We start from the raw sequence: 22,116 nt of genomic DNA, 5'->3' as shown, positions 1-22,116 counted from the left end.
CAGACATTTCACATTAAATAGTGTTGTGCTAGATTATTACAAAGCCTTAATGAAGTAGGTAAAAGCATTCCCTTTGCAGAAACAAGAAACCTTACCAAGTGATCCCCACAGACTACATGACTGGGCAGTGCCTGCTGTTTAGATCAATGGAAGATACCACCGAGTCTTGTTGGAAGGGGCCTCAACAAGTCCTGATGTCAAGGGCAGGGCTGATGTAGAGCCACGCTTTCTGAGATAGCAGCTCTCTTTAATAGTTTCTTCCTGTTGATTTGTTTACCTCCAAGATATAAAGACTAACTTCTGCCTTGAGTTCCAGCTCAGTGGAGGCAGTTACCAGAAGGTTCTGAGAGTATCCTGACAGCTGGCCAACCCTCCACCCGAACCCTGATCAGCTAATACAACCCGAGTTCCAGGACCTTCCCCAAGTCCTTAGATTTTCTACCATCAAGTCTCAACCTGTGGCAACCGACAAAATTAACAGCTAAAAACTAAAATCTCCAACTAGACAACACTCAACCTACCTGTCGTCAATAGGAAGATCTTGCTTCTGACTTCCCTTGTCTGCTGCCGACTAGACTGCCATTTGTCTCTCATAAGTACTAACCTACCTTTGCCTTCATAAATTGAGATTTGGGCTCGGCGAAGCTTAAACTGGATCCTGAGACCACAGAAATGTGTGAGGCAGAGAGAAGTAAACAGAAAATCTCGTTTTGCCCGAAACTAATTTCATGATTCTCTTGTTGGAAATTAAATCCTTACCTAAGACTGAAGTGCAAAGGGGAATCAAATTTGCTAATCCTCTCTCGTCCTTCAGCCTAGTGACCGCAAGAACCAATGCCGGACACAAGTGCTCTCCTCACTGCCAGCTGCCACACTGCTCTAGGTGAGCTTTCTTCTCACTTGAAGGTAATAAGGATCCACTAGGAATGGCCAGACTAGACTAAATCCTGTTGAAAAGGGTGGGCTCTCACTTGGTTACTGTGATTTTACTCTCATTATTGGTGCTTCAAACTTCTCATATACTATCATTCTCATGGAAAGAGCAGAGGCTTTAAATATTAATTATGCTGCTTGATAACTAAGGAAATTTACACAAATTAAGTTATCTGAGCCTCACCTCTCACCTCCTCCATCTGTTGAATGGAAGGAAGAATGCCCCATGGACTTATTGAGATAATGAAGTGAGATATTGATGTAATATAAAAATCACCTATGTGCCTATTACTTCTTATGGATTATAGGACATTCCAAAAAGATTTCAGAAACAAATGAATAATCATTTATTTTTTCATCAATATTAAAAACACCTTAAATTTTTATAAAGTCTTATAGAAATCATAGGCTTTCCTTAAGTGTTATTTTAATATTTCATTAACATTCAAGGCAAACCTAAAATTATTTTAATTTTTTTTTAAAGAAAAGGTTGATGCTTTAAATTGTCTAATGGAGCCCAAATCTGTGAAGTATAACAATGTGTTCATATTTTTAGAGCATTTCATACAGGATATAAAGCCCAGTTCTGGAGTTGGGCTGTAACGGGCATGGAACCATCTCTAGGTGCCCATCACTGGGGGACCCTTCAGGGTCATTCAAGACTCCACCAGGCTTGGGTTGCTCATGAGGCCTAGGGTTGCAAACATCTCTGGGATTTTCTGGAGAGTCTGAGCACTATGCCTCCCTACTATACCTTATTTCTTAACACGTAGAGTTAAGAAACTATAGATAACACCAAAGGTTCTGCCTTTCAAGGAGTTATGGAACAGAAAAAAAACGTAGTAAACAGAACTCTATCATGCCAGCCAGGACAGAGCTGTCAAGACACTGAAACTCTTCAGAGCTCAGCTGTTTCACTGCGATGGTTATTGGGTATCAGACTCTCTTTTGCTAATATGCAGATATTTATAGTGGGATTAAAAAAAATTTTTTATTGCCAGTAGTTCCTTTTCCTGTGTTAGGCCCCTATTCCAGGTACTTCCATGAGACAAGTCTTGGTCTTTCACAGAGTTTGAGCCTTTAGTCTGCAGCACAAATAGGTATGAGGGGTCAAAGTCGATCTAAATGAGGACTAAAGAGCCTTCAACAAAACACTTCAGCCACACCAAGACCAAAAGAAGTCCAGGTAAATTCCACAGCCCTTCTTCAAAAAGTATATCAGTCAGGCGGGAAAAAGAAGAATAAACCTTCCATAACAGTCTGCATAGCTTAGAAGCCTCTGTATTACAGGATGGTTGATGGAACTCGGGCTGCTGGTCCAAAACTTGACCTATCCTTGCCTGTTTTCATGCAGTAACTCTCAGAAGAGACAGGTTTCAGAAGTTCACCTCCACACAGCTACAAGCTTTCTCTACAGGATCACAGTGACAATGACAGTATCAGCTCTGGACCATCTAAATGGCATCTATAAAGGCCTTGTATAGGAGCACATGAGTGAACTGCAGATTTATAACCAGCCCCAAGAGCAGGAGGCGGCAGAGCACACGGCCATGCACTCCCCGGGAGCTACAACATGACACCCCACTGGGAAGGTCAGTCCATGATACAAGGTTATAACTGGCCAAGCTTTTCACGTGACAGCAGTCTGTCACTGGCAATCCACAGAGTGCCGAAGGCTGAAGGCCACCTAGGATACCAGCTTCGTAAAACACGGATGTTCAGACTCAGGATTAAAAAGTTCTACACAGTGGCCAGCATTGGACCTCAGAAATACTGAGAGTGGGGCATGTTTATGGAGAGATGCAAATGAACTAGTGTCAGAGAAGTTTGTTTGTGGAATCCTGAATGTTCTGGGCCTCAAGTTCTAAGAAGACTGTAATCTCCCACTGCCTTTCCTATAACCTGGGCCCCTGTTATGGCACAGTTTCCAGTCTCAGCTGGGAGGCAGGTTCCTGGTTTTTTGTATCCATACAATCCTATTCCCAAGGCCACATACTTTAAAGACAGGGACATATCCCTGATGGCAGACAGCACAGCCTTTCAATTTGTTTAAATTTGAGTAAAACTTTTAAAAAATTTGGTACTCAGTGGCCAATTCATTTTATTTAGCACTGTAAACCCAGAATCTAGCACAAATGTCTGATATGTATAATGAACTCTCAATAAATATTTGTTAAATGAATGAAGGAATGAATTCTAAGGGCAGTCCTGGGAGTGGACAGATAGATGGGGAGTGGGCTGCTGTGCATCGGTCTAGGACAGAAAAAGGACTGGAGGCAGCAGATTGAAGGTTACTGATCAGGAGCACTCTATTTTCCCTGAGTCATGGACCTTCGGTAGGATCATGCCCAGGGCAAGGGGAAAATAGTAACACCAAGCCTGGCAAACGATCATGACATCCTGACGGAAACGCCAACACACTCTTTGGAGGACAAGTGACCTTGTTCACCTATTGTAGTGTCTATTAACCACCACGGACCCTTTCATGAAACTGATCTATGTTCTGGGACTCCCACGGTCAGATTTTTGCGAAGCCCTAGGTCCCCAGAGCTCCAGAGTTGGCAGAATAACCAAGGACATGCTGTGTATTACCTTACTTTAGAAAGTCCATTTGAAAGATTTCTGGAAGGCTACTAGTGAAGGTGGAGACACAGGTTCTGTTCTTCTGCCACATCTTATCTTCACCCCAAGATTTTCATCTAGCTACAAAAGGACCAATAGTTTCTTATGCCCTAGGATTTTGGTGTGAGGAAGCCCATAATAACCTTAAGAGCCATTTATCTGGGTTAGCCTTAGAAAAGATGCTATATCACTAAAAGATAAATATGAAACACCCACAGAAACAATGATATTTCATTTCTAAAAGCCCCTAATTTCTAAGATCTAGAAAAAGAAATATGAATTTTAAATTTAACATAACTTATCAGCTTTCTGAGTATAAAGCCATCTAAATTGTACATAAATCAGTTTTAAATGGCAAAAAACCCAGCCACTTCAATTGCATTAATATGGCATCATTTTAGATAGCTATAAAATATTTTAACTAATATAAATGTTAAAATATGAGGTTTGCTGCTATCAGTCATCTAATAATTATGTAAGCAAAGGTGGGACCACTGCAATGATTAATGAAAGACAAGAATCACGTTTGTAAACATGGTTTCAAATAGTCTTAAGTCATTACATAAATATTTCAATGAGGATGCAAGGATTTGTGTGTATAATATATATAAACCAGTGTCATGGGAAGGGATTAGAAAACTGTTCTCCAAGCCAAAACATGACCTAATACTTTTTGTCCAAAAAAACCCACAACAGTTTACTAATATCACTCATTCATTCATTCAACCAGGACATATCCCTTCATTTATTCAACAAATATTGATTAGCTTTCCCTCTGTGCCAGGCACTGTGTTAGCCTTGGGGATTCGGTGATAAAGAAGACACAGTCTTTGCATCTGCAAGGGCATCTCAGTTTGCACCCTCTTTCCTTACCCCCCCCTCATATGCACACACTGTGCAAAGATTTCCCCAACTGTATTTTAGAAAGATGGCCATCGAGCTCTCGCTGTGTGGTATAATGAGCTGCCATGTGTAGTGTCTAGATAATGCCCAGCACAGTGCCCAACGTCTCTAAATCCACTCTTCTTTGCCTACTCCAACAAACATCAAGAGCTGAGAGCTCTGAATTCCCTATTAGCTGTGCCCTAATATTAGCCATCTAACCTTGAGAAATTTATTTCAGTACTTGAAGCTGTATCTGCTTTGAGAACTCTCTTTTTGAAGGCCCCGTACAGCTTGTAGGGAATGAGATGACTAAAGATTTCTAATAATGGGAAGAGCTATTATGTCACAAGGGGCCTGTTCTATCAGAAAGTTCCCTGTTACACTGAGCTTGAATCATTCCTCCATGAATTCAACCACGGGTGCTGGACACTGCAGTAACACAAAACGTGTCTACAGCCTTGCCTACAGGATAATGCCTACAATAGTAAAAAGACATCTGTCACATGTTCCCAAACTTTTAAAATAAAGAGTGCCCTTAAATGCCAATCAACCCCAGAATTCCCAGACCCTTTCATAATATAGGTTACCATCCTCTGGGAGGTCTTTAGTCAACAGTTCTCTTTAAAATACAGTGACCAAAATACAATGAAATATTCTAAATTCGAAGTCTGACCAGCAGGTGCTTGCTATACATCTGGTGACGCAGCACGAAACTCTGCTTAACTTGTAGAAAAGAACTGATGTAAGAACCAGTCAGAGGAACACTAACTCAACCACATTTATCTAAAACCCCACAATAAAAACGCAGCGTAGCAGTCATGAAGATACAAACTGAGGCCAGATGATGTGGATGGGTTTGGACTCTAGTCATTACATATATTAGATGTCAGCCTCTCCATTTCAGATTCTTTGTCTATCAATTGGGGATCATAATCATTCTTGAACTCTAGGATTCATATAAAGAATTAAATGAGGGCCGGGCGCAGTGGCTCACGCCTGTAATCCCAGCACTTTGGGAGGCCGAGGCGGTGGATCACGAGGTGAAAAGATCGAGACCATCCTGGTCAACATGGTGAAACCCCGTCTCTACTAAAAATACAAAAAATTAGCTGGGCATGGTGGCGCGTGCCTGTAATCCCAGCTACTCAGGAGGCTGAGGCAGGAGAATTGCCTGAACCCAGGAGGCGGAGGTTGCGGTGAGCCGAGATCGCACCATTGCACTCCAGCCTGGGTAACAAGAGCGAAACTCCGTCTCAAAAAAAAAAAAAAAAAAAAAAGAATTAAATGAGTTATCAGACATAAAACATTCAGAACAAAAACAACAGTTACAACAAATATCAAATAAGATAGGCAACTTATTCGTCAGTATTTATTCAGGTGATAATCTAAATACCTTTTGTGTGTGTGCATTCAAAAGTGACATGAAAAGAAAATAACTTTTAGTCATTTCCTCTGTAAGTAAATATTGATAGATTAATGGAGAAAAGTAAACTGACAGCTTTTTAAGTTCAAAGGATGTGATCTCCCTCTCAGAGAGAGATGAAATAAACTACATTAACTTGGAGGAAGCTGAAAGAAAAGCAGAATAAATAGAAAGGAAACATTAAAGGAATTCTTTAGAACATTTTGTTCCATGCCACTAAAACCCAGGCTGCTCGTTTCAATTAAACTATGAACGCGTAATTTCTGATATTTGATGCACCATGAGAGGATGTTCTCATGTTTATTGGTGTCTTTTTATGTAGACTTTTTAAACCCTCATAGAAAGAATCATAATCTAATGCTAATAAACTTTAGTCCCATCTGCTGTGGCAGGTGACCCGTGAACTAAAATCCTTCTTTGTTCCAGTGGTCGTTTAGTTCTAAATGTAAGTGTTACCAGTGTGTTTCATCAACCGAAGAAGCCCGTGTGAATGTGCAGTTCCCGTGAAATCTCACACACACCTACAGACTGCCCCCTGAAAATGGCAAGGGTAGTTAAACAAACGACATATATTACCCTTGTATTTCTTTCTACTTCAAACAAACAAACAAACAAAACACAGGCTACTCTCTGTAGCAAACTCCCGAAAGAAGTTTTAACCATGCCAATAATATCTTTAAAATTGTGACGCATTTAAGATTTAGTGTAATCTTCATTAAAATTTAAAGAAAACAGTCATTTGAACAGCATGCTCTGAAACCCTAACATATACCATGCGATCGTGATGACTTTTGTATCATTAAATAGCTCTTCTTTCACAAACAACATTTACCTAACAAGGTGAGATTATAATTCCATTTATTATTTGCAGTCATAGTTATTAATACAAGATAAAAGTGGAACTAAAGCTTTGTTATACCTCTGAAAGATAAGCGGCATGGAATGTTTTCTCAAGATAAAGTTCATCCACATTCTTCCTCCAAATTCCCAGACTTACAGGAATTAGCAACAAACAGCCTCTTGGAAATAGGGAAATGATAAACTCGGAACAAAAACAGCCCTTTTATTAAACTGCAGGTGCTCGTCACTGTGTTGGGTATCGTGGTGCATGATCACATTTAACTTAATCCTTTCAACAATATGAGGCAAGCAGCTTGTTATTCTCAATGACCGCTGAGGAAACTGGGATTTAAAAAGGTTAAGCAATTTGTCCAAGGACACATAACTGGATGTAGCCAAGTCAGGACCCAAACCCAGGCTGTTTGACTTTCATGGTCTAAGCTCCTATCCTCTAAAAATTGGGAAGATTAAAAAAAAAAAATCTGGAGATAGACATATCCTGATTAGTGAGAAAGAGAGCAGTATTTGAGGAAGAAAGAGAACAGCAGAGGCAGAGACTACCCAGATGGAAAGGACCCTGTGTGACTGGAAAGAGTCTTGGATTAAACATCAGGAGGTCTGGGAGCCCTTTCCTAGGGTGGCACCAGTGTGACCAAAAGGATATCAATTCTCTCCAGCCTCATATGAGAGGAATACATTCACACTCAGCAAAGGGCTGCGGTAAAGCTAAAAATGCTAAAGTGGAAATGAAACTTCCAAAGCGCCATACAGACAGCAATCAAACTTTTTAAATGAGCAATACGAAAGAACATTTTATTGATTTAACAGTCATAGAAAACGCCATGGTTGAACTTAAACTACAAATAAATTATTATTTTTTCCTTTTTGTTCTTTGTTTTCTGAGACACGGTGTCTCTCCGTCGCCCAGGCTAGAGCACAGTGGTGTGATCTTGCCTCACTGCGATCTCCACCTCCCGGGCTCAAGCAATCCTCCCACCCCAACCTCCTGAGTAACTCTGACTACAGACATGCATCTTGATGCACAGTTAATTTTTTCATTTTTTGCAGAGATGGGGTTTCACCATGTTACCCAGGCTGGTCTTGAACTCTTGGGGCTCAAGTGATCCGCCCACCGCAGCCTCCCAAAGTGTTGGGATTACAGGCGTGAGCTACCGCGCCTGGCTTGAACTACAAATATATTAATAAACATTAACCTCAAGGCTGTCAGATCCATTCCCTAATCACATTGCTAAACCTAAAGTAACAAAAAATACTTTCATTCTTAGTAGGTTTGATTGTTGTTGACTATGGCAGAAGACACTTGTGAAATCATAAACTCAAACCATGGCTAAAATTAGCCCAATTTGAGGCAATAAAAGTATACATAAAAAGTTGTCATATCTATTCTTTTCCTCTTTTATGAGACAGAGTCTTGCTCTGTCACCCAGGCTGAAGTCCCGTGGCACGATCTTCACTCACTGCAACCTCAGATTCCCAGGTTCAAACAATTCTCCTGCGTCAGCCTCCCAAGTAGCTGGGACTACTGGCATGCACCACCCAGGCCCGGCTAATTCTTCTATATTAGGTATAGATGGGTGTTTCGCCTGGCCTCAAATGATCCACCTGCCTGGACCTCCCAAAGTGTTAGGATTACAGGCATAAGCCACCATGCCCAGCCAATTTTTGTATTTTTAGTAGAGATGGGGATTCACCATGTTGACCAGGCTGGTCTCAAACTCCTAACCTCAAGTGACCCACCCACTTTGGCCTCCCAAAGTACAGGGATTACAGATGTGAGCCACCTTGCCCAGCCCATATCTATTTATTTACATCATAAGACCTGGAACAGAAGAATCTAGCAACACTATGTGACCTATAAAAACTGAGATAAATGGGCATTTTTTTTTAAGCCACTAAGTTTGTGGTTGGTTGTTACACAGCAATAGAAAACTAACACAATACCTGAGCCAATTTAGATAACTAAAAAAAGTTGTTAACTCCGCAGATGGGAGTGAAAGACTGCACAAGAAAGGAAGAGTAATCATACTGTGTGGAAATCATCTCCCAAATCCTCCGACACGACTGTCTTAATGTCTGTGTCCCCCCCAGAAGCCTGACTCACTCATACCCACTGAATGTCACAGAAACAAAACTGAAGAACTTTCCAGGTTAGGTCAGTCACTGCCCTGCATTTTAGAGCCCATTTTACCAAAGAGTTCAGCCCTGAGTTTTCGGGCAAAGCACAGGTTTTCCATTTCCCATTTACTGTTTAAGTAGTTTCCATTTACTATTTATGTAGTTTCCATTTACTGTTTATGTAGTTTCCATTGACTATTGCACTTTGTCAATACCTCACCCTTAGAAACTTCAGCAAGAGGAGGGATGGCTGCAATGAAGTCGAATTTAGCCATTCCTGGATCCTCCAGCCATAATACATCAAACTACACCATTAACCTTTGACATGAACCAGCCATAGTAACTGCATCAGTAGCAGTCACAATAATGGAGATATTTAAATATTTAAAGACAGGAAGATTTGTCAATTGCTGATTAAAAACATGTCTCTTGCTCCATTTTATACCCTAGAAAGTTCTACCAAATTCGTTTGCTCTAAAACCCTAAGCAATCTACCTAACTTTTTAGTCCCTATAGTTGTTTTTGTTTTTGTTTTTTTCTTTTGTTTTGTTTTAGAGACAAGGTCTCACTTTATTGTCCAGGCTGGAGAGCAGTGGTGCAATCACAGTTCACTGCAACCTCAAACTCTGGGGCTCAAGCAAGCCTCCCATCTCAGCCTTCAGAAGAGCTGGTATTACAGGCATGCACCATTACACCTGGCTAATTTTTGTGTGTGTATATATATATATATATATATATATATATATATATTTTTTTTTTTTTTTTTTTTTTTTTTTGAGACGGAGTTTCGCTCTTGTTACCCAGGCTGGAGTGCAATAGCGCGATCTTGGCTCACCGCAACCTCCGCCTCCTGGGTTCAGGCAATTCTCCTGCCTCAGCCTCCCGAGTAGCTGGGATTACAGGCCTGTGCCACCATGCCCAGCTAATTTTTTGTATTTTTAGTAGAGACGGGGTTTCACCATGTTGACCAGAATGGTCTCGATCTCTTGACCTTGTGATCCACCCGCCTCGGCCTCCCAAAGTGCTGGGATTACAGGCTTGAGCCACTGCGCCCGGCCCTGTATATTTTTTTTGTAGAGACGGGTCTCACTATATTCCCCAGGCTGGTCTCAAACTCCTGACTTCATGAGATCCTACCACCAGCCTCCCAAAGTCCTGGCATTACAGGCATGAGCCACTGTGCCCAACCAGTCCCTGTATTTCTAGTCCATTAACAAAGATAGCGTTTGGCTGAATGAAGAAATTTCTTGAAAATATTTCAACAAACAGTCTTCATATGCCCAAAATAAACTTTGATCTTATTACTTAAAATCAACAAACACTTACGGATAAGGCACTATGAGATAAAAAGGTACGACAGAGTCTCTATCCTCAAGGAGGTTATAGTAAAAATAAACAGTAAAAAAAAAATTTGACACAGGGTCTTACTCTGTTGCCCAGGCTGGGATCATAGCTCACTAGAGCCTTAAACTCCTTAAGCAATCAGCCTCCAAAGTGGCTGGGACTACAGGTGCATGCCACCATACCCAGCTAATTTTTGTTTTTGTTGTAGAGATGAGGGTCTCCCTACATTCCACAGGCTGGTGTCAAACTCCTGACCTCAAGTAATCCTCCTGCCCCAGCCTCTCAAAGTGTTGGGATTTCAGGTGTGAGCCACTGTGCCTAGCCCAAAATAAGTACATAACTAAGTATAAGGCAGCATATGCTAAACTCTGTAGGAAAGATACTACAGGAAAGATCACATGCCTAGTTGAAGGATCAATAAAGAGCTGTACGAAGGATTTGAATAATCTCTCCAAAACCCGTACTTCCTACTCCAAAACCCTAGCCCTTACCTTCACCTGAAATTAACGCATGCTTCAAATCTTAAATTTTGAAACCCTCTTTCAGATCAAACTCTTAAAGGATACAAAGTTCTTGCTAAACAGGAGGAATAATTGCTAGTGTTCTATAGCACCACAGGAGGACCATAGCTAACAATAATATATTCTATAGCTTCCAACAGCTACAGGAGAACACTGAATGTTTCCAACACAAAGAAATGGTCGACGTTTGAGACCAAAGATATCCTAATTACCTTGACCTAATCACTGTATATTGCATGTAGCGAAACATCACTATGTATCCCATAAATATGCACAATCATTATGTGTCATTAAAAAAATTAAAAGCATTAAAAAACAAATACATAAATCTTGATTGGGGGAACCCTTATTCCCCCTTCATGAGGCTCCAGCAGGGAGAGGATTATTCTTCACTGCCCAGGGAGAAGCAAGTGGCTAATCCTACTGGTGGGACTGGTGAAGTTCTTTCCACCTCACCCTACCCCACCTTCAAGTGGGAGAAAAAAGGAATAAGCAACATTTTGGCCTTAGGTCTCCAACAATTTATCAGAAGCTCTGTATTTAGTGGTTGTTAGATGCCGTCATCCAAAGCTGTCCCTTACTCCTTGTGTTGTATTCTCAAAAACTGAGAAGTCAGAGCAGGGAGATGGATGAGTTACCAATCCCTAAAATATCTAGCAATCCCTCCCTTTTTCTTTCTGTCCAATATGCCCTATGAACCATCAACCCTGGATCAATTCACTTGTTTGTTCTCTACTCCCACTTAAAGGAAACGTTGTAAGCACAGGGAGTAAAGACATCACTAAACTTGAACTCTAATCTTTGGTACACAGCAGTCACTACCTAATAATCATCTAGAGGTCCCTGTTCAGTTTCAATTCTCTTTTTCTACAGAAGCTACTATTAACCATCCTCAACTTTCGCTCACAGCAGATGACCTTATCCTTCAATTGCACTGAGAAAGCAGTACTTGGGTTTGAAATACATAAACCTCCTGGCCACACCTGCCTCCGTAAGCTTTCTCCCATTCAACGCTGATTTCTTGACCTGTGCTCTGATTCCTACACCCATCCGCTTACTCAGCAATCGTGCTTCATTGGTCATTCCCTCTCTCTCCTGAGTCTTCAGCTTTCGGTTCTAACTATTCCTCCTCTCTTCACATAAATGCATTCAAAATCATTTTTAAAACACAACAAAAGAACAACAACAAAACTAAAATTATCTCCTGACTTAAACATTTTACTATCTCTGTTCTCCTTTTAACTGCCAAGCTTTTAGAAAACAGTTACCTACCCTGTCTCTGCCTGCCTTTCAGTTTGCATTCACAGTGCCCCTAAGGCCTGTCCCGCAGCCCCGCCCCACAGTGAGACTACTCATACCAATGGGACCAAATGACCTCCAAGGTAACGAACTGAAGCATCACTTTTTAATTCTTCTTGACCTGTCTACAGTATACCACATGTCAAAGCTTCTATCTTTAAACTCCCGTCCACTTGGTCTGATACATCATTGACTCCTGATTCTCCTTTACTTAAGAATGCTCAGTCTTTACTGGTTAAACCTTGTATTTTAACATTTTCCCAGGACTCTATTCTTGGCTTTCCTCTTCTCAAACTAAACTCTCCCTGGGGATGGGGGGAGATGGAGAGGAATATTTACGCTGAATTATCCCACATGTCCATAAATTAATAAGACTACATCTGAATTCATTCGTGTCCTCTCTTCCCTCCACCCCTACCAGTGCTCACCTCTATCATGGCACTGCCGTGCACCTGTTTAGCAATCTGTGTCCCCTGCCCTGGCATGCCTATAGGGGATGGACACTGCATGCTGCTGTCAGGAATGGTGGCTTTCCAGGGAAGACAGGGAGTGTAGATGGGGGTGACAACACGGCAAGAACAATGCACCTCTGAGGACCTAGGGAGTATGTGGTTATAAGTTCAGCACACATGAACTTGGGCTGAACAACACCAGGTATATGTTGAGGGAAATTCACCTCTGAATTTCTTCACTAGTTAACACATAGTGGCAACTCAATCCATACTTTGTGAATGAAAGAAGTTGGAAAAAATGGGCTATCTGAAATAAACTTTGAAGAATTGGTAGGATTCCCACAGTGACAGATAGGGAAGGAATCACTGAAGTCAGAGGGAACAGGAAAAGCACAGGCACGGGTGAAACTGCTGTTCTAATGGGACACAGAAGGACAAACCATTGTCCGGTATTACTAGAATGCTGAAGCATGATCTTACAAGATCTGAAGACTGAGTTGGGGATGCAATTTGCAGGCAATGTGGAACCAGTGAGGTCTTTTGAAGCAGTGGGATCTGTCATCAGAAAAGAACAAGCTGGAACAGAGCTGCCGAATGAATTACCTAAGTGAGAAGTGCAGCCCTGAATGACAGCAACTGCCTGAACAATGGCAAGTGGAGTGAAATGGAGTGGAAGTAAACTAGATGGAGAAAATATTATCTTTAAGCCTGAAGGTAACAAACTTTTTAAATACTCAAGAACAGTGGAATTAATGGAAGTATTAATTTAAAGGAAGTGAGAAACTTAAAGCACTAAAATGAAAAAGGAAAAAGTATAAAATTTTTTAAAAGTCTATTTAACCCCAGGTTAACTGAGTCATAACTGGTACTGGGTGTTAGAATATACAATGTATTTAAAGTTGATTGTGTTGGTAGCAAGTTAACAGCAGTTTGTAATTGAACAGAGAATTCCGTAGATGCTGAAGAGAAAGGTCATTCTGTAAGCTTTGAGAAGGGAGTCAGCAGAATATAACCATACCGTGAAGCTGTTGTTAGCATTTTTCGTGCTTGCTTCCGCTACACTAGCATCGGAGAGGTCAACTTCATCAAATATCAGGGACTGTTAATGAAAAAAAAAACACAAACACATTAGAAGAAAACCTAACTCAATGTTCTTCAATACATTTTTTACTCTCGGGTCATGACTATGAAGCTATATCAGGAATCAGGAATAGAAAATGGAAGAAAAAAAGTTAAGTTAGGGATACTCTCTGCGATTTCTTCTTAGAAACGAAAAATAAAAGCATAAAGCACAACTAATCCATAAATCCCAAAGTGAAGAGAACTTTAAAGACCCCCTGGGAACACTGTTTCAATACAAACGCTCTGTGCTCTCTGGAAGCATAACACTACCACTTGTCGGGAACCTGCTGAGTGTGTGGCATACACATGCCCAGTGCAATCTCTCTAAAGCTTGTAACAACCCTGCCAGGGAGGCAGAGGCAGTGTCATCGTTTCCAGATTTGCAAGGTGAGAGCTGAGAACTAGTCCCGGCTTAGCTCACGACACTAACTGAACCTTCTGAACCTTATTTTTCTCATCTATAACTATGCGTTCGAATGAGCTGACGAATTTGCTTTGCAAGTAGCAGATGACTTTTTCTGTGTACTCTTAACATGCAAGGTCCTAGTAAATAAATGCATGTTTCCCACTTTTAGTCAGTCACTATTCATACTCACTCGGCATTCTTCCCGCAAGGCCGGCATACCAGTGTACCTCCAGGGCTGCGGAAACTAAAACTTTAGGTAGCTGACAGTTGAACTTGACACTGAAGTAGACTGTAGAACTAGTCTGCTTCAATTTAACCAATGTAACTCTAAGAATTCTTTGTTGACTAGAAGGAATTTACAGTGTACCACAGGAGATTAAACAGACAAAACTATCTTTAAGGTAAGACAGACAATTAAGAGTAAAAAGAAGGCCGGGCGCGGTGGCTCACGCCTATAATCCCAGCACTTTGGGAGGCCGAGGCGGGTGGATCACGAGGTCAAGAGATCGAGACCATCCTGGTCAACATGGTGAAACCCCGTCTCTACTAAAAATTACAAAAAATTAGCTGGGCATGGTGGCGCGTGCCTGTAATCCCAGCTACTCAGGAGGCTGAGGCAGGAGAATTGCCTGAACCCAGGGGGCGGAGGTTGCGGTGAGCCGAGATCGCGCCATTGCACTCCAGCCTGGGTAACAAGAGCGAAACTCCGTCTCAAAAAAAAAAAAAAAAGAGTAAAAAGAAGTACAATGAAATGCTATAGAAGGTCACAGATGATTTATCCAGCAGAAAACAACTGAACTCTCTCTCTCTTGTGAATCATGGAATAAGGACCATTTGAGGGGATCTTGAAGAAAACAGGGAACTTTGTCAACTACAGATGGGGGAAGAGTCATCCTAGTGATGGTAGCATGAGCCAAAACTGGAGGCTGTCAGATCGCCAACGCCGTCTAGAGATAAATGTGGAAAATCAGGATGGAGCCAGGTCAGGGACAATTCTGAACATAATGACTTGTAAAATGAGATTATTTTACATGGTTATTACTTCTATAGGATACATAAACTTAGAATTAGGTTTGTTTGCTTGTTTTTACCTCCTGGTGTGCAGCTCTCCCAATTATATCAGGAGTACACATTTCTAAAATGAAAATAATTAATTCTTCACTGGGTACAGTAGCCAGAAATCCTAACGTTTATTTTTGAAGTGATACTAAAATATGAGTTTTGACAAATTGCTTCTCCCAAAACTGTACTACTATTATTTGATTCATCTGTTATATAAAAATTATTTTAAGTCCTGATTTGATTTCAATATGATTTTTATCCCTAATTGCTAGCCGACAGGAGTGACTGCTTCATGTCAGGTACCATGTATGCTCTCGATTAAGCTCACGTAGTAAGCTTCTCCTGTAAGCTTCCTCTCGACAGCACACGCTGCCCACAGCCACTCCACTGGAATATGCTGCAGGTGGATGTGAGCTCCTGTCTGAACACAGAGCATGAACTTTTAGCCACTACAGCAGCTCCCTCTCTCGTGGACAGGTAAAGACGTACAAGGCAGAAGGAGGAAACCCAAAATGCTGAGTTTATTACATCTAATAAGGTCACACTTGATGCTTTATTTTAATTGGAAAGAAAGAAGAAAAGAAGGAATGAAACAACACTAGAGCCTTCCTAAAAGATTATTCTTAGGGACATGCTATGGGACTGACTCACACAGACCCGCTTGGGATGGGGTCCACGATGGATCACATTTATATTGAATTCGTGTAAGAGCATAATGCTATAGCGCACTTCCAAGACAAGCCAGCTTACAGACCAACACTTCACAGCCATCCATTGCCTCAAGTGCTTGAAACTCGTATTCTCTCAAGTTACCTTTGAGTCCTTTGCATAGTAAAGGGTGCGGCCTCGAAGTTTGAAGTATCTCTTTTTCCACCTTTGGAAAGAACTGGTTTGCTTCAGTAGCTGTCCCTCTTTAATACTGGTCTGGAGAGAAGCAGAAGCACAATGGCACGATTAAAATGAACCTCAAAACCAAATGAAATTCAGAACCGACGGCACATTTGCATTAACATTTTGAATAGTATGTCTCAAGTCTTACAGATTACATTAGAGAATATCATACTCTCACCACAGCTTTGCACATGTGCCAAGCCCCAAAGAGGAAAAGTGAATTTAACATGGTCCCCCGCCCTCAAAGAATTCACAAACAGGCGAGACACATGCACATACACAAATACTTGCAATACAGTGTTATGTGCACACTGCCTTGTATATAGTAAATACGGTGGAGGTGCAGTATAATATAATGATTATGAAAGAACATAGGTCCTGGAGCCAGAAACCTTGGGTTCACCTCCTGGTGCCACCACTGAGTAGCTGGATGATCTCAGGCAAATTACTCAACTTCTTCATGGCTTTATTTATTCATCTGTAAAATGGGGGTGACAATAGGACATCCTTTATAGGATTGTTGTGAGAAATGAATGAAAAACACAATAAAGGACTTAGTACATGGTGCATAGTATGTGCTCGTTAAATGTTAGTTACCACCAGCCGGGTGTTCTTTTTCTAACAAAATATAAACACAGTACTGTGCAGGGTGATTCCAGGGAAGGAAGCACCAGCTCGCCTCAGAGGGAGTCAAAACAGTCTTTTTGGACAAGGGCCCAAACTGAGTCTGGAAGGGGTTTATCCGAATGACAAGAGGTGGACGAAGGGCATTTTTAGGTGTGTGCAAAAGTAGAAAGCCTAAAACAACATGGATATCTGGGGCATCTTCAACGAGCCATCTGTTATAAACGCAGTGAAGACTCTGCAAGAGGGAGGAGAGGGAGATGCAGCCGGAAGAGGCAGGCAGGGGCTCTGTAGCCCTGGGCCAGGCTCTGGTTAAGTGCCTTATGTAGGCTAGTTCATTTCATTTTCACCAGCAAAATACTTTGAATCTCTCTGACCTCATCTAGCATTTTTTCCTCTCTTGATTTCCTCCACTGCAATAGCTGCTTTGCTCTGCAGTGGGCCTACAACTCCTGCTGTAGGCCATCATTACCTCCCCTCTCCTCCCTCAGATATCCTTCTGGCTGACCCCTTCACCTCCTTCAGGTCTTGACCATCCCAATGAGACCCACCTGAGTAACTCAGTGTTTCACACTGAAACGTTCTTGTTCACCATCTTTTCCCCCATCGTGATCTTATTACCCACCCCACGAAGTACTTTCCATCTTGTGACGCAGAATGTAATTTACTTATTGACTATGTTTATTGTGCTACCCCATTCGAATATAAGTTTCCTGAGTTTACTATATCTAATAAAGTTAAATTTAATTTTTCATTTTAATTGGAAAAAAAGAAGAAAGGAAAAAAGAAAGCAAACTACGCTAGAGTCTTCCTGTAGGGTTACCTCAGAGGCCATGTCACAACACTGACTTAGACCCCCTTAGGGTAGGGTCCGAGATAGATCACATTTATACGGGATTCAATAAAAGAGTTACGGTTCCACAGTGAGACTCCAAGACAAAAACAGCTTCTGTACACAACCATAATTTTCAATCATCCCCACTGGATTGCACACTGACAATATCTCCAGTGGCCTAGAGCATTATCTGGTACATATGACAATGAGATCACATGAATACATGGCAGGTATGGAGATCATATCTCTGTCTGTTTGACTCCACAGTTCATTTCCAACTTTTACACAATACTATCTCGTACTACCATAAAGACATAATATATCGAGAAAAGTTTGTCGACTCCAGTAAGATGGTTAAGTTGCATTAATATTTCCTTGGAATTTCAATAGAATTTTACTCCACAGCTTGTTCCAAGAGTGTCTTCCAGAAACTGTTGTGGTATCATTACAACTGAATGGTAATAAAACACTTCTGAGTCAGTACCAAAGAGCCACAGATTTCAAGCCAGGCTCCAGCACACAGTAAAAGTGTGAACCTGGACAAGTTACCCCAGCTCTCCGCCTCAGTTTTCTCTCCTAAAAATTGGAAATAATAATACCAACTTCACAAGCGTGTTGCGTCTAACTTAATTATAAGATAATGCCTGTAGAGCACTTAGCACACTGTCTTGGGTTAGAGAAAACATTCAACAGACGGCAGAAAGTGTTATTATTATGATGTAATTATGCTATTGAGTCCAGAGAGTATTTGCCAGGCATCAAATTACAAGAGCTTCTTGGAAGAAGTAAGTGTTTGCAGCCACCGTCAGGACAAAGAACAGCTGGAGGAGAAGGACTGTATCAAGAGAGGAGGTTATGGGGGGCAAGAGGCAGAATATGCTGGACACAACGGGGAGTGTGCTTTTTCTTCTAAGTGCAAAAAGCTAGTGAAATGTTTAAGGCAGGAAAGTGACAATGGGAAGCGGGTGAGAAAGGAGGTGGTGACTCGCACGGCAGCCACGGCGGAAAAGCGCTGCCCAAGGCTCGGGTAGGGTCTAGCGGCACATCTGAACCAATTACAGCTGTTGGAGTCCACACAGAAGCAATGGTGGGAGAGGCCTCCCGAGAGGAAGCGGGGAGAAAGGCCAGGTGTTGGGAGAAAATCTTGCCCTTAATAAGCTTCACGTGGCAGCAGTTGTAAGTGCTGCTGGAGTGAAATTCCAGGCCCCGTCTTGCACAAACGCTTAAAAAAACTAAGATCTAATGCCAGCATTCTAAGGCCTCCCTCCCCTTCCTTTTTTTTTAATTGGAACTCATTTTTTATAGAGTAAACCACCATTTCAATGTCCTACCACACGGTACCAGCTTAACATACAGGGTGGAATAGGTGATCTTCTACCGTCTCTCCCATCACCAGAGCCCAGGACCCACGTAAACGCAGGGCAAACCCTATCACCAAATACACCGTTACCACCGCTCTCTGTAGCAGGAACCAAAAGGTCCCCAGGTCCCATCCCAAAGCCTATTTATTTTAGCAATATTTCATAACATGGAATCCCAATACAGAAAGGAAATAACACGTACCAACAATTTCACACTGACTTGTATTCTATAACTACCTTTTATTCCATACATTACACTAACGTTTTGCTTATAACAATAAAAATTAAAACATATTCATAACAAAGGTATTAAAAAAGAGGAAAACAAATGATAGACATTTCTAAATAAGTCAAATTAATAACATTTAGATCAATTGAGGCTGAGAGGGTTATAGTGAGTGCATATCAGTATTAACTGCCTGTCAAAATGATCAGAAATATTCAGATCTATTAGGTAAAATTTATACCAGAAAGAGTAAAAATCCATATTTATCATCCAATTATTTTGTATATTTTAAATGGTCATATATCTTCAGAATTTACCCCTGGAAAAAAATCTATCTTATTACCAATTAAGTCAGAAATACAAACCAAAGGAAGCAATATTACAGGGGGAAACACTGACAGCTTGATTATCAAGGTCATATTAGAAACTGCACATACCGAAAGTGTACAATTTGATATGTTCTGACATACAAACATGGCCAGGAAACCACTACCATAATCAAGATACTGAACATGTTCCCCACACTCTGAACTTTCCTCTGTCCCTTTGTAATCACTGCCTGTCCCCGGGTTACAATCACTGCCTGTCCCCGGGTTACAATCACTGCCTGTCCCCGGGTTACAATCACTGCCTGTCCCCGGGTTACAATCACTGCCTGTCCCCGGGTTACAATCACTGCCTGTCCCCGGGTTACAATCACTGCCTGTCCCCGGGTTACAATCACTGCCTGTCCCCGGGTTACAATCACTGCCTGTCCCCGGGTTACCATCACTACCAGTCCCCGGGTTAGGATCACTGCCTGTCCCCGGGTTAGAATCACTGCCTGTCCCCGGGTTAGGATCACTGCCTGTCCCCGGGTTAGGATCACTGCCTGTCCCCGGGTTAGGATCACTGCCTGTCCCCGGGTTAGAATCACTGCCTGTCCCCGGGTTAGAATCACTGCCTGTCCCCGGGTTAGGATCACTGCCTGTCCCCGGGTTAGAATCACTGCCTGTCCCCGGGTTAGAATCACTGCCTGTCCCCGGGTTAGGATCACTGCCTGTCCCCGGGTTACGATCACTGCCTGTCCCCGGGTTACGATCACTACCAGTCCCCGGGTTAGGATCACTGCCTGTCCCCGGGTTAGAATCACTGCCTGTCCCAGGTTAGAATCACTGCCTGTCCCCGGGTTAGATCACTGCCTGTCCCCTGGTTAGAATCACTGCCTGTCCCCAGGTTAGAATCACTGCCTGTCCCCAGGTTAGAATCACTGCCTGTCCCCTGGTTAGAATCACTGCCTGTCCCAGGTTAGAATCACTGCCTGTCCCCAGGTTAGATCACTGCCTGTCCCTGGTTAGATCACTGCCTGTCCCCAGGCAACCACTGATCTGCTGCCAACAGCTGCTTCACATCCTCAACAACATTCAGTCAGTCACTTTCATCCCAGGCGTTCTAATAGGTATACAGTAACTCACTGTGGTTTTAATGTGCATTTCCCTAATGGCTGCTGATTTTGAGCATTTTCCATTTCCTGTGCTTATTTTTTCATTTGTACATCTTCTCTGATGAACTGACTGTTCGAATTTTTAGTCCATTTTTGAAATTGGGCTGTTTTCCTATTTTTGCATCTTAAATGTCCTTTATATATCCCATATCCAAGATATTTATCTAACATGTGATTTGCAAATATTTTTTCCTAGTCTGTGACCTGTTTTTTCCAATGTATTAATAGCATCTTTTGAAGATCAGAGGATCCTGAATTTGATGAAGTCCTATTTATCAATTTTTTTCTTTTATGAGTCACATCAAATCTAAAAAGCTTTGTCTAACCCAGGCGCAGTGGCTCAAGCCTGTATTCCCAGCACTTTGAGAGGCCGAGGCGGGTGGATCACGAGGTCAAGAGATCGAGACCATCCTGGTCAACATGGTGAAACTCCGTCTCTACTAAAAATACAAAAAATTAGCTGGGCACGGTGGCGCGTGCCTGTAATCCCAGCTACTCAGGAGGCTGAGGCAGGAGAATTGCCTGAACGCAGGAGGCAGAGGTTGCAGTGAGCCGAGATCGCGCCATTGCACTCCAGCCTGGGTAACAAGAGCGAAACTCTGTCTCAAAAAAAAAAGAAAAAAAAAAAAACCTTTGTCTAACGCAAAGTCACAAAGATTGTTTTCTATGGAAAAGCATTATCTGTGCATGACTATTCATCTCAACATAGAATCTAGCCATTCTAATTTTCAGTTGCTCTCTACTAATTTCCTGCCTGTGTTGCTTTTTATTTTTTAGAAAATATGAACAGGCATAATTGTCTTAAATACTGGTTTGTAGCAATTACTCTGTAGATAGAGACTATTAGAGAACATCATAAAATGTATAACTTTTTGAAATTTATGATATGCAAGGAGGCACCTTCATATCTGAGGAATTAGTGACTTACAGACCACAGTTCTCTATGCTGGTTTCTTGGCAGCAAATGGTGAATGTACAAGTGAATCCAAATCTCTGTCCTTTCTGAAGTCACTCACATCTTTTTATGAGGCTAAAAATTATTGTGGTCTTGGCTCATACACAGTTTTGTGTCAAATCGTAGAACGTCTTGTAAAATTATTTGGCTAAAGTAATTATAATGCTGAGCGTAAACTGATGTTTAACTCTGAAACATGAATTTGTTATATTCTCTGAAGACACAATTTCCCCCTATTTACCTATGTAGGTGGAGCATATCTTCTTGATCCATGTTTCAAAATACGCGCATACATCATATGCAATGACATGATATGCTAACAGCCTAATCTAAAAAGCTTTCCCAGGACCTGTAGAAAACATTAAGAATTATCAAGAAAGACTGACACTGTTATAATTTGATGACCCCTCTGAAACTTACGTTGACAATCCTCAATGTGGCAGTAGTGAGACCTAGAGCCTTCAAGCTATTGGATCATGAGTGCTCTGCCTGCATGAAGGGATTAATCCATACATAGATTAATGGTTAACGGATCAATGGGCTGACATGAGAGTAGAACTGATAGCTTTATAAGAGGAGGAAGAAAGACCTGAGCTAGCGTATTAGTATGCTCAGCCCCCTTGCCACGTGATACTCTGTGTTACCTTGGGACTCTGCAGAGTCCCCACCAGGAAGAAGGCTCTCACTAGACACCCG

At 41.7% G+C, this 22,116-nt stretch overlaps 1 protein-coding gene across 17 annotated transcripts in view; it reads right to left on the bottom strand.

The window, feature by feature from the left end:
- Window positions 1–22,116, bottom strand: part of DGKH (diacylglycerol kinase eta) — a 203,255-nt gene that overhangs the window by 97,749 nt on the left and 83,390 nt on the right. For 15 of the 17 annotated variants that reach the window (XR_008481825.2, XR_013536233.1, XR_013536234.1 and 12 more), the window contains exons 3-4: window positions 15,859–15,969; window positions 13,474–13,554 (exon numbers count right to left, since the gene is read on the bottom strand). Coding sequence is in view for 11 of the 17 variants with exons in the window: in XM_035303416.3 (XP_035159307.1) it covers window positions 13,474–13,554; window positions 15,859–15,969 (192 nt within the window). In the remaining 6 variants the exon portion in view is untranslated. Of the gene's footprint in view, window positions 1–3,525; window positions 3,637–4,659; window positions 4,752–13,473; window positions 13,555–15,858; window positions 15,970–22,116 lie in introns of those variants that run through there. The other 2 variants (XM_054256837.2, XM_054256838.2) reach the window with 2 other exon arrangements.

This window comes from Callithrix jacchus, chromosome 5, assembly GCF_049354715.1.
Source record: "Callithrix jacchus isolate 240 chromosome 5, calJac240_pri, whole genome shotgun sequence".
Lineage (NCBI taxonomy): Eukaryota > Metazoa > Chordata > Mammalia > Primates > Cebidae > Callithrix > Callithrix jacchus.
Note: the sequence above shows the minus strand (reverse complement) of the source record. Positions and strands in the feature narration are given on the sequence as shown.